Source organism: Lathyrus oleraceus, chromosome 1 (assembly GCF_024323335.1).
Source record: "Lathyrus oleraceus cultivar Zhongwan6 chromosome 1, CAAS_Psat_ZW6_1.0, whole genome shotgun sequence".
In the NCBI taxonomy this organism is placed as follows: domain Eukaryota; kingdom Viridiplantae; phylum Streptophyta; class Magnoliopsida; order Fabales; family Fabaceae; genus Lathyrus; species Lathyrus oleraceus.
The window spans coordinates 201,066,388-201,079,993 of NC_066579.1; the positions used below are offsets into that span (position 1 = coordinate 201,066,388).

The 13,606-nt window shown below is 32.9% G+C and overlaps 1 protein-coding gene across 1 annotated transcript; it reads left to right on the plus strand.

Annotated features, from left to right (window-relative positions):
* The first annotated feature begins 4,444 nt into the window (after positions 1-4,444).
* LOC127127628 (5-formyltetrahydrofolate cyclo-ligase-like protein COG0212) lies at positions 4,445-8,644 on the plus strand. Its single transcript, XM_051056884.1, has 6 exons — positions 4,445-4,926; positions 7,301-7,391; positions 7,489-7,715; positions 7,796-7,871; positions 8,022-8,147; positions 8,313-8,644. Exons 1-6 carry the CDS (start codon positions 4,510-4,512, stop codon positions 8,465-8,467), a joined length of 1,092 nt encoding a protein of 363 aa, XP_050912841.1. The 5' UTR covers positions 4,445-4,509; the 3' UTR covers positions 8,468-8,644.
* Positions 8,645-13,606: the final 4,962 nt, after the last annotated feature.

The window sequence follows — 13,606 nt, forward strand, 5'->3', positions numbered from 1 at the left end:
AGTGCACCGTACCTTACGGTGTCCCTTAGTTACTCTATCTCTCATCAATCCGTCCTTTTGTGTGTAACCCTGTAGGTTTTCGCGGCATTGACAATTATATTAAATCACATATTTAACATAATAAACAGTGAGCGGTATCTAGCAATACATCACTGCTAACCAAGACACGAAAATGTCATGTGATCTGACAAATCCTTTTGTGATAATACTTATGTGTATAATTACCCTTTTGCCCTTATGTCCATATTGAACACAAGGCATAGACCATGTCATCCTTGTCCAGTTCAATATTGGACCCATATACATTTATCCTGTTATGCAGGATGAGAAAATTCCATCTAGGTCACTCATGTCCCTTAGCATGCTTTGTGGAATACTCATCAACTGTCTTTATGGTCATCCAATTACAGACAATGTTTGATCAACAATAAGGCACCTGACTATACATCTAGGGTCCATAGTGGTTTCAGGTCGAAGGGTGGTATACACCATTATCACCATGAGAATAACTTATGACACTTTGCATAACATTCTATATAGTATTCTCATAGCGGATCAATCCAGTATAAATATTACTCTTAATATTCATACCTATGTTTAAGACTTGATAACTCCTTATCCATGATCCATGAGATGTGATCATCAATCTATATACATAATAGTTTTAATGCTTTAATGCTATCCCACTTCACAATAAAGCTCGACTACGGATACTTTAAGAATAATGTTCTTATGTTTAATGTGATCTCATGATTAAGTCACACTTGATATATTAAACGGACTACCTATTCTAGGGACTTTATTAAACAAACATAATAAAGAAAAAAACTTTTATTATTAATAAATAATTCGATACAAGTACCAAAAGTATTGACCTTTAGAGCTTACACCAACAGTAACACCCCAAATTTTCATCCAAGACATGATTAGAAAATTATCAAAATAATTGTTTAAACATAAATAAAATGTTTCAGAAATTTAATCAATCCAATGTCAATTCAAATTCCTAAGCGGAAAAACACCGCACTTCTAATTCAATTGAAAAATACTAAATAAATAAACTCAAAATATAACACGATCGATCTATTACTACATGATATTGTTTTGAAAATCCCCTATTCCCCGCGATCATACATAAAACACCTTGATATTCCATATTTGTACTTAAAATGTTGTTGTAAGAACTTTTTGTCATGTAATTTTAAACTAGACTAGTGTTAAGGATTAAATAAATATTTGTATGCCTATTTTGATGTTTAGAGAGAAAAAAGTTTAAATTCCCGTGACTGTGGATGATGAACGTCGAACTTCTATGATTAAATAGTTTAAGACTTAATTTTAGATAAGTCATGTTATTTCTTTTAATTAGAGTAAAAGAATAAACTTTATATATAGTTAACATATTCTATGTATAATATATATATATATATATATATATATATATATATATATATAATCCATGACTATTTAATGTTTATAACTAAGAGTTTTTGAAATATTTGTGCCATTACTTGCTGTAACTTGTAAATTCATGGTATAAATATATTTTGTATGCTGAAGTCTGTGAGATAGATACATAAAGGAAATGCATATATAGTGAATAAGAAAAGTCAATACAATAAAATGTTAGAATAAATAGGCTATAATTTATTTGTAATCTTACACGCACATACGTTAGAAATTTGGTTGGAGCAATTAAATAAAAAGTCTATTTTTTAAAAACTAATGTAGTTGCTATATAAACTTGTAAATTAAATGGATTAATTGTATTAGTTAATGTAGAGAAAAATAAATATTACTTTTCCCTTGAGATTGTCTAGGTGACAGGATTTTATTTTATTTTATATCATACATGACATGTTATATGTATTATGTAAGTGTTTTAGTGACCAATAAGAACCTTGCATGATTGTTTCAGTGATTTTGTATGATTGTTTTAGTGGCTGGTAAAGATCTATGTGTGGTTGTTTTTTTGGCGTTTAAAGATCCTGGTGTGGTTGCTTTTGTGGTGGTTTATATCCCGATATGTATAGTTTGCACATAACTCTTTGTGGTCATTGTTGTCGTTAATCTCGTGTTAATTACTTTATGTACATTATGTATTGGTTATTGTTCAATATTAACGGTTTTGGTGGAATTTTCTTTTATTCAATTCTTTTGAACATGATATGTGTGTTCAGTGGCGGAGCTAGAACTCTAGGTTATGTTTGGATTGATTGAACATAATAGAGCGAAGCGGAATGGAACATGACGGAGCGGAATAAAGTGAAGCAGAATGAATTATAAATCCCACTCCATTGTTTGATTATTATATTAAAAATATCTTATTCCATCACATACATCCCAAATTGAATGAAACAAAAAATAAAGTTTTGGATGAAATTGGATGAAATGGATTCCATCTTGTTTCATTCCATTCCATCAATTATTTTCAAATCCAAACAATGGAATCTCATTAGTTACCTCCACTCCATTCCATTCCATCTCATACCATCAATCCAAACATGCCCATAAACTAGTGGGGACAAACATATATATATATATATATATATATATATATATATATATATATATATATATATATATATATATATATATATATATATATATATATATATATATATATATATATATATATATATATATATATATATATATATATATAGGCACATCTAAAAATAGATCTTGTCCGATTAATTTTTATTAAACAATTTAGAAATTGTTAGGATTAACTCAACACATTAGAACCTTAAGTGCAAATATCTTGCAGATGAATTCAAACGGACGATCTTTTATACTAAATATCACAAAATCAACTAGACTATGTGTTAAATATTATTTATTTTGAAAACATAATTATATATTATTTATTTTATTATATTTTTATAAAGTCTAACCTAAAATTAAGGCCCTTAATTATTGTAGCACATGCACAAGACCGACTATAGAAACAATATATAATAATATTAAATATATGATTTATAAAACAATTTTTAAACTAACTATTTAGATAATAAAAATAATTTAGAAACTAAAAGAATTGTAGATAATAGTATTAAATATATGATACATGATTTTTAAAGTACCAAATGATATATAATAACTAGTATATAGGACATTGTGCATTGATTAAAAGTTAGTGGGGGCATGAATCCATACTTTATGCTGAATAACTCTATTCATGTGTGTTTATATTTGTCTGATATTTAGCTCTTGTTTAGTTTAGTTTGACATGGGTTGTAGTTAATGAAAACTGATCTCTTACAATAATATTTTAGGTATAGATGTAGAATATCAAAGTGATTGATGTTTTGCTTGATGCATGATCGCGAAGAAGGTGTGATTTTCAAAACAATATCATATAGTAATAGATCATCATGTTACATTTTGAGTTTATTTATTTAGTATTTTTCAATTGAATTAGAAGTGCGATGATTTTCCGGTTAAGAATTTGGATTGATTAAATTTTGAAATATTTTATTTACGTTTAAACAATTTTTTGAATAATTTTTGAATCATATCTTGAATGAAAATTTGGGGTCTTTGAGAACCAACCATTGGAAGTGAAACCAAAGTAGTTACAATTGTGGAATTTGAAGAAATTTAAGAGAAACAAAAAAAATTGATTTCCAACAAACAATTCTGCAATGGAACAAAGATGAAAATGCTTCTAGTGCAATCCAACAAACAATTCTGCAATGGAACAAAGATGAAAATGCTTCTAGTGCAATGGTGAGGTGACAGTTTTCTGGTTATTAAAGATGATACTTAAAAAAAAAAAAGATTAACACTTTTTTTACACTTAAGTTAATATGAGATTGAGGTGGAATTTTGCTCGTATGAGTTTAATCGTATCCGAGTGTAACTCATGATCAAACTTATATAAGAAAGATCATTGTAACCGTCTTTGAATTGTCCAATGTAAAATGCGAATAACCAACTTCTCTAATCAAAAGAGAATACACATTTTTTGACGAACCCACAACAATACTACTAATAAAAAATAAATAAGTATTAAAATATAGCTTGATTTAATTTTAAAAAGAGATTAATTACTATGGACTGTCAGTGTAAAAAAAATTACACTGTCGATTCATCACCATCACCTGTTTGGATTATTTTATAGATTTTTAAAATAAAAGTCAAATTTATTTTAATATCCAACGTCTAGAATTAACTGACTGTGTAAAATCGTTTTACACAGTCAGTATATTTCAATTAAATCTTTTTAAAAAATTAATTTAAAATCTAAACCTATTTGAACATTTTATAAAAATAACATTCAAATACATATATAATATTCGATTTTGTGCAATTTTTAATTTTTTAAATCAATTTGATATTTTTATTTGGTTTTGTTTATATTTGAAAACCCCCTTTATACTTAAGCATAGATACTCTCATTCAACATCTTGTCTTCTATTATCTCATTCAAAAGAAAGGAAAAAAAAGTTATAAGAGAATGTACTTTATAACTAACCATAAATTGAAACTGAAAACTCTCTTAAAATGGATACACAAGCATTTCGGTTATGCTATCCATTAACATTCACCAAAACCAACAACAACAACCACTACATCAAAACTCTCTCTTCTCTTTGGAACAAAACCCACTCTCACTCTCTCTCCATCAAACCCCACACTTGCAGCTTCTTCAACCTGGAAGCCACCAACAGCAGCAACAACAACACTCCCTTCAACGAGGCTGCTTACGAGACCGAGCGGTTAACCCTCGACGCCGAAGCTCGCCAAGCAATGGCAGTTCAAGAGGAGAATTCTTCTCTCCGAGATGATCCCAAAGCTTGGAAATGGATAATCCGAAAGAGAATTTGGGATTTGATGGAAGATAATAATTTTGCACAAAGTCCGAGGCCTGTTCATCATAGAATCCCCAATTTCGTTGGTGCTTCTCTTGCTGCTGAAAAGGTATGCGATTCAAACACATTGACGCTGATTTTCAAATGTTCGAATCTATATTTAGTCGAAACACATGAAATTAGGGTTAACGATGTTCAAATTTGTGCTTAATTAAGTCTAGTTCATTGTTAATGAGTTATATTCTATCTTGATATGCTTATTAACCTCTCACTGCATTAATCATATTTAAGAACTCGGTGAACCATTTAAAATTTGTCCAATTTTATGCTCCAAAATTGATCTTCAAACAATATTTTTTTAAATAATTAATAATACAAGCTCTTATGTAGATTTTGGAGTGAATATAATTCTGTTATTTCAAATTGTAAGGTTGAGAAAGTTTGGTCCCAAATTTATAAAATGTTAAATTAGTCTCATAAAATCGAACATAGTTTGTCGATATAAACTTGGATTGTAATATAGATATCCATCAAAACTGTAAACATAGTTCTCAAAATATGCTGCAACTGAACATATCATAAATGTGCAAACTTGGCATTTCTGACTTGTGACGGATGAATTAAATGTTTAGCGGTCTTCAATTTAAGTGACTTGTTTTCATTCTGTAGATTTTGAAGAGTAATTAAGTGATTTATAGATAGATTTTGCTTCTCAAAATAATCTAATAATAGGTGTTGAGATTTTGCATAAACTTTTCCCCCTTCTCACACTCGCAGACTTTAATGTGTTCGGCCGAAGGTTTGATACCAGACCAAGCTTCTATTGTTGCTTTATGTTTGACAAAGGATAGCAGTATGCAAATCACTTTCATTGCTACCATCAATGATAGACAGTAACTAAACCTGACAAAGCATGCTCAGATTTTGGTCTCCAATTAAAATATCTACCCTTCATTGCTACCGTCATCAATAAGGAACCTCTAGGATTTTGTCTGATGCGTGTTTGATTTTTGAAAGTGAGACGGAAACTGTCTTCCCCTATTTGTCTTAGACTTAGTTAATTCTCGTTTATCTTGGAAACATGGTGAACATCATGCATTACTACACCCATTCTGTTAAAATCAACAAACAGACAAACATTGCCATCATATGGTTTCTACAACCTCTATGAATATGATAGTCTCTTGGCTTATGGAAGCCTTGTAACAGGATTAGAGCAGTGAGCACTTGTTCGTTCCACATGTGTTGGAGAATTCTAGTCTTCAGTGGCGTTAGCCTGTTTCTTCACTTGATTTCTCTTGATTTGACGTACCTTTTCAATATGCCTAATCTTGCAATATATGCATCAAATATTAGGTTTGTGCCAGCAAAACTTCTACAAATGAAAATAGTCTTCTTGCAATTATAGGACACGGTGGAACTTTTCCATCTTTTCATTTGCTTCCCTATTGTTCGTACAAATCATAGTTCTCCACTAAATATAGATGGGAAGGAGGCTAAGGAGGAAAATCATGTTTGTGGAGGCCATTTCTTCTGTTGGTTAACTTACTTTTTCCTTTTAGTCTCTGAGTCTTTGGTGTCCCTTCTAAAGAGAAAATTGTTAAAAGATAATTCATTAAAGATATAGAAGATTTACTAAGAAATTGAACCGTAATTTTAATATAGAAAACAAAATTGATCATATTTCTAAATCTGTGTTATTAAAAGGGAACACAAAAAGAGTATTCGATGCATTTATTTTTCTTCCATTTTAAATTTGGTTCTGTAGATGGAGCTGACTTATTATATAATACTAATTTATTATTATGATGTTTCGATATGTCTTTTTCGAGATGATATACCATTGGCAGATGCCTAAATTAGTATTTCATATTTATTTACTTTCATTTTTGAAATACATGTGTTAAAATTACATAGTTAAATAAGGTAACTAATTTTTAAAATTTTATTAAATAGGAGTTTGATCTAAATCTTGTTGAGTAGGTGAGCGAATGGATCTAAATCTTGTTGAATCAGATTAGAATTTACTGATTTGAACTTATCTACTTACATAAGCACTTGTTATAATCGATTATTTTTTGATGGGGTGTGTTAGAAGTTGTTATTCATTGTTTAGTAGAAAGCTGTTTTTGACTGAGAAGTTTCTTAACCTAGTCGAAGTAGGATGTCTAGTTTGTGTCCGACAAGGTTGTGTAACCTAGTCGATGTAGCTGTAAATGTCAGTTGTATTCGATAGAGTCGAATACAACATATAGCTGTTGTGTCGAAGCCAAAATATAACTTTTTATATTTTGGACTTGGTTGTATGTTTTGGGCTTGAGCCTTAGTTGCCTATATATAGGCATTCCTCTGTAGTTTTCAAATAACAACTTCATTGTAATTTCTTTAGTTTTGACTCAATAATATTCTCCTTTCTTCTTCCTGAAACTCTTATTTGGAATTTGAGTAGAATTATTTGACATGTGGTGTGGGTTCTTTTGCAGATGAGGGAGCTAGATGTGTTCCGCGGTGCACAATGTGTGAAGGTTAATCCAGATTCTCCTCAGAAACAAGTCAGATTTTTCACTCTTTCAGGTTAGATAGATGCTTTGAGTTTCTTGAGTAGGGAGGGGGAAGGTTACTCATGAATTATAAACGCATTTTGTTATTAGTGCCTTATTGATTTGTGCAGATGGAAAGAAGTTGTTAACTCCTCAACCACGCCTGAGGACGGGTTTTTTCTCCGTAATCGAGTCCAATATGTTAACTTCGGGTACCATCAAGGAAGCCTGTACATCTGTTGGGGTTGCCAAATATGGACGACCAATCGGATTAGATGAAAAGATAAAAGTAGATCTTATTGTTATCGGATCTGTTGCTGTTGACCCGACTACAGGTGCTCGATTAGGAAAAGGAGAGGTACATTTCAATGACTTTCTGATCATTTACTAGACTTTGAACTTGAATGTTACTTCAACTAAGAGAGGACTAAAGTGCAGGGATTTGCAGAACTTGAATATGGTATGCTGCGGTATATGGGAGCTATCGACGATTCAACACTAGTTGTTACCTCTGGTAATTTTGGTTTCTGCTTTTGTAACTTATGTGTTTTCAGTATACATGCTCCTTCCATGCTTCAATCATTATTGATTTACTCATCATGTGTGAAATTTACAATTTTCATTTATTGATTGATATATAACACAATGAGAAGTAGTGTTACAGTGCATGAGTGCCAGTTGGTAGATGATATTCCAGTTGAAAAGTTGTTGATCCATGATGTACCAGTGGACATCATTTGTACTCCAACCAAGGTCATTTTTACACATACATCCATTCCAAAGCCTCAAGGTTCGTCAAATATATCCGTCTAATTATAGAATAAACATTTATACAGTTAGAAGTGTCTAATTAAGCTGTTTATCCACAAACGGGACTTTTTCAGCTTTTAATTTTTTAAAAAGTAGAAATAGTTTTTGAGAAAAGAATTCAAAGGCTCTATCTTCTTTTCAATAGGAATTTATTGGGACAAATTGTCTCCTGAGAAGCTGGGACAAATTCGAATACTTAGAGAGCTTAAAAGGAGGATTGAACAAGAGACTGGACAAAAGCTTCCTACTGGTCCATCAGAGAAATTACCTCCTACTGCTCAACGAGGGAGAAGGGGTTAATTTAGTAAATATCAGTTTTGACTATTAATTTATGTATATATTGGATATGTATAACATAGGCTTCAAAATGGAAATGTTTAATAAGGTTATAAATACCAATTCTAAAGTAATTCAAGTAAGCAATTAACCAGTCTGAATATTGGCTAACGTTATGGAGGTAAGAAGCAAATTAAGTGAGATGAAGGGTTGCTTTGTTTCGGTTTTTTTCTTTTTTAAATATAATTTTTATAGTTTTACATATTTTTGTTGAAAAAAATTATAAATATTTTTTTAATAAAAACTTCAAATGAAAAATTAAATTAAATAATTATTTATAAAATGTTATTTTAAATATATCATCTCTTCACTATACTTTTTTGGATATCAAAATTTTAAAAAATTAATTATATTTGAAGCTATTTCAATTAGGGTCTCATAAAAGTTACTTTTGAAATACACTTTAATTTTTTTTTATAATTTTGATTATAATTTAATCTTTAATAATATATATTTATGCTATAGGATATGAAAAATTAGTCTTTTAATTATACATTAATCTTTAATAATGAATATTTATGTTATAAGATTTCAAAATCATATTCGTTCATCTGTTATAAAAAGAGTCATTTTGGATAGCGGAATTATGAAAAGATGCATAAACCCTAGTATGACTACAAGTAGATTTGCTATCATTTGCCACCTTCAGAGACTAAATGAAGCAACTTAATTATGAAATTGTGTTTGTATCTTATAATTACGTGAACTACTTATGTGCATTGAGATTTAACTTGATCTTATTTTTAATGATGGTCCTCTCATTACGAAGTGACTTAGGTTGCCAAGGAGGAATTTAACTTCTGCGCCAGACCCATCTGGAGGGATTTATGACATATGAGCGATCATGGTCGACCTGAAAGTTTGGTGGAGTCGATTGACAGAGATTAATATCTCTGGGTAGATCTCAAACTTCTGAGAACAATTTCCATCTACTACAATATGATTGCTGTCGAGTGTGTCGATATTGAGGTAGGTCCAACTTCCAACTGGTCGCTCTCCCCCATCCTTTCCAACAAATGGATCTGCGACTTGTTTGAATGGTGCTCTGTCCCTTTTTTACTACCACATCTTTTAGAAATTGGGAATGAGATTGCCTTTGACCGTTTTCGAGAAAGAGGTGCTTGAACATATGCACATTGTCCCCTTTCAACTTCACTTGGTGGCCTAGACTTTTGAAAAAGTATTTCAACATTGATATGAGTACAAAGGGCAAGGGGGTTCTGCCTTGAAAAACCTTTTCCTTCATCTTTTTTCGATTTCTCATTCATTGACTAAAAAGGGGCGTGGCGAAGGGTTGGTCACCCTTCGTCATGATAGTAACAACAAAGTCTTCATCGTTTATACTAAGAGCTTGAAACACATTAAGACATCTATCTCTTAGTAACCTTACTTTATCCGATTGCTCACTTAGAATATGCAAAGTCCAATATTCCCCTGTAACATCCTACTTTCCGACTCGATAATTAATAAAATAAAATATGTATAACACATATATCTTTCACGCATGATTATACTCAACTTCAATAAAACATATATGAACCACATGATAATAAACCTTATTCATTTGATAAGCAGCAAAATTATGAATAGTTGGCATAAAAAACCTTAACAACAATAAGTTTGAAAAAAAGTGATCCAATATCCAATTAGAGAAAAATACATGCAACATGAGAAAACACATAAAAGAACAACATGTCCCATCGTGTTACATATTAGAGTGGCTCTAACTATAAAAATTGATTTCCAAACAACTAAAGAGACACAACACCGTCCCGAGCCTCAAGCTCCTACTCAGGTACCTGATTGTCTGTACTCTAGAGGAGCATATACACAACAACACAAAAGGGGATGAGAATACATTCAAATAATAAATGGTGCACAAAACAATCAGGATAGATTCATACATCACATACTATACATATATCAAATATGCACCACAATATCATGTATTCACATTTCACCCATATCATGGTAAAACTCACGCAAATCATACAAGATTACTCATCATTACACAAACATTTCATCATCATGCAATGCAACATCGACTCAACTCATACTCGTCACGGTCGCCACTCTGAACCAGACTCACAAATCAACTCTATATGCATGCGGTACCGACTCAACATTTGATTCTTCATACGAACCGAGTTTTAATCAACTGCGAACCCCGAGCCCCCACTCTGAGCTCCAAGCCCCCACTTTGAGCTTGGGATAAGTCACTAGTCCCCACTATGAACCAACAAACATGCCTCTTTCACAACAACAACAACATATGATGCATGCCATATCACAATGAAATAACAACAACACAATAATGAATACAACCCCACTCTGACTATAAACAATCATGCGACCACAACAACATAACAATAAATACAACTCCTTTCTAGTTATAAACGATCATGCAACAACAACAACAACAACATAGCAACGAGTACAACCCCACTTTGACTATAAATGATTATGCATTTAATGCATCACCAGTAGTTCTCACTCAAACTCTCATCTCATCAATCGCCAACAAGAAGGTACAATAAATCACATAATTAAACTTGCATTTCACAACAGCAACACCACATCAAATTCATTTCCAAGCACAACACTCAATCATGTTAAATGGGAGAGGCGCAACCGAGACCCACCCATCCGTCTCTTGATAGGTGAAGCAAAAGGAATAACGATCAGACTGCCACTAAAGCTAGGACCAAGAGGAACCGTGTCAAGGATCTTGCTTGAGAAGAAACCCTATCAAAGAAATTGACGTCAGTCGGGTAGGTCCTTGTCATTATTTCTCTTGAAATCATGATGGTGCCTCTCATACCAAACTTCCCACTATCTTTAGATATCAGATGCCTCACACTGCTCTAGAATAAAAGCTTGTATATCTACCAAGGATTATGATTACACTTGAAATGTTTTTGAGATTGGTAAGCCAAGGTTGTTTGCATAGCGACTTTCTTGATGTTACAAGTAGCCTCCATTGCAGTTTTAGTCGCAGTTGGTCATGGGGGAATTTTGGCATCAGGAAACCTTATTCGGAGAACATAACCTTTAAAGAATTGATTTCATCTTGCAACATCATAGGTGCTTCAGCTTTAGGAAAAACTGCACGGGCTTCAGCGGGAGTTAGACAAACTTTCTTCCTTCAAAGAAGAAGTGGAGTTGTACGAAATCTATATGGAATTGGACGGCAAGGTGACCAAATTGTATGTCACCCTTGAGGAGGAAAGGAAAGCTTCTTGTGAAGCTAAGTCTTATTTGGAAACTTTGTCCTCTGGTGTTGTGACTGCTGAAAATGAGTTGAAAGAGGGGTAAAAAGCTTACTCTAACAAGGTGAAATCCTTTCATAAGGAGTTGGCTTAGCTAGAGAGATATTTTATAGCTTCTCTAGTGGAGGGCCTTGGAGATAGTGCTTTCAAGAATTCCATGGAACAACATGGGCAAATTTTTCCAACATTCAGATTCGCCGTGACGAAATGAGCTTTTTCGAAGAGATAAACGACAAATTACTTGTTAAGCAAAATTGATCTTAACTTTTGAAATGACTTATTTTTGTAATCAAACATTATATCCGGCCTTACAAATTAATAAATAATTTGATGTACCTTTTCTCGTTTATTCGAATATGATCGTTGTTTGATTAGTTATCGTTCATCTCGTTTATGGCGGTTTGGTGTGTCTTTAATATTTCCATTATTACTTCTCCCTTTCAATGGGAATAAGTGTAATTGGGTGAGGTGGGCTTTGCCTTTTAGGATTAACCATCCCTTTTGAGGGGAGTTTAAGTAATTCTTCCACATCATAGAGGACTGTCCCCGACCAAGGTTTGGGTCCCCATCTTCGCACTCAGGTTTGAGCCCGATTCGAGGTGTACGTCTCCTTAAATCCATCTCTTACACTCTTAGTGTGGCTAGTTCATAAAAGGTGGAGGGGGGGGGGGGTGCACGAGTTATGGCTTAATATGTGTTATATATTGTTCCATGTTTTCATAAAAAAAGAGGAAGCACGTGCAAAAGATCCATTTAGCAAAAGAGGAAGAAAGTTATCATATATAGATATATTAAAGGATTAAATCGAATGTAAACACTAGTTTAATCTTTCACCCTTTCCGACGCTCGGGGAAATTCAACTGAAATACCATTTGAGTTTGGCGATGTTCCAGGTTCTTGGTATTATTCTCCGGTTAGAGTTTCCAGGATGTCAGCCCCCTTTCTAGTGTTTTCCTGGATCCTATATGGTCCTTCCCAGTTTGTCGTAAACTGGCCATCTCAGACACTGTTACCTCCAATATCGGTCTGTCGTAGTATTATGTCTTTAATTTGGAACTCTCTAGGTCAATCACGCTATTTGTATAGGGTTGTCGTAACTTGTTTGGTGAAAGCACTAACGAAGGCAGGGAATGCCCTTATTTCATATGTGAAGTCAATTTCTTCTCTGAGTTCCTAGTTGTTGTCTTCCTCTGGTAGGGAGTGTGGTGTTCTCCAAATTAGTTCTTCAACCTCCATATGAATGGCAACCTCATTATTGTTAGTTAGAAGGAAATAAGTTTCGCCGGTCGTTGAATGAGGGGTTGTTCTATACACCCATAAGACGTGTGACAGTTCATCTTTCCAATTTCCTTTGGCGTCTTCAAGTCTTAGATTCACTCCCTTAAATAACACATGATTGGCTGCCTTTGCTTGCCTATTCGTCTAGGAATATTATACTGATGCAAAATGTTGTCTGACTTCTAATTCGTCTAAAATGTTCTTTAACTTATTGTATTTGAATTGAGTTCCATTATTTGTCACGATAGCTTGGGGAACTCCAAACCTGGCCAAGATATTCCTTTTAAATTTTTTTAGGATGTTTGCTATCGTGATCTTCACTAAAGCCTCTTCTTCCCTTCACTTTGCAAAGTAGTCAACCACCACTATCAATGCTCAAATTCTCCAGGTTTTCTTGAATGAATGAATGGTTGACCGTACCCCATTGTACTTGCCAGCTTAGAGAGCACATCACCTAGAATACTTTGTTCCCTAGGGACATGTTCGACCTCAGGTGTCTTAAAATTTTCCAATTTCTCTTTAGATAGCATCAAATATCATCGCAAAAATGGATCCT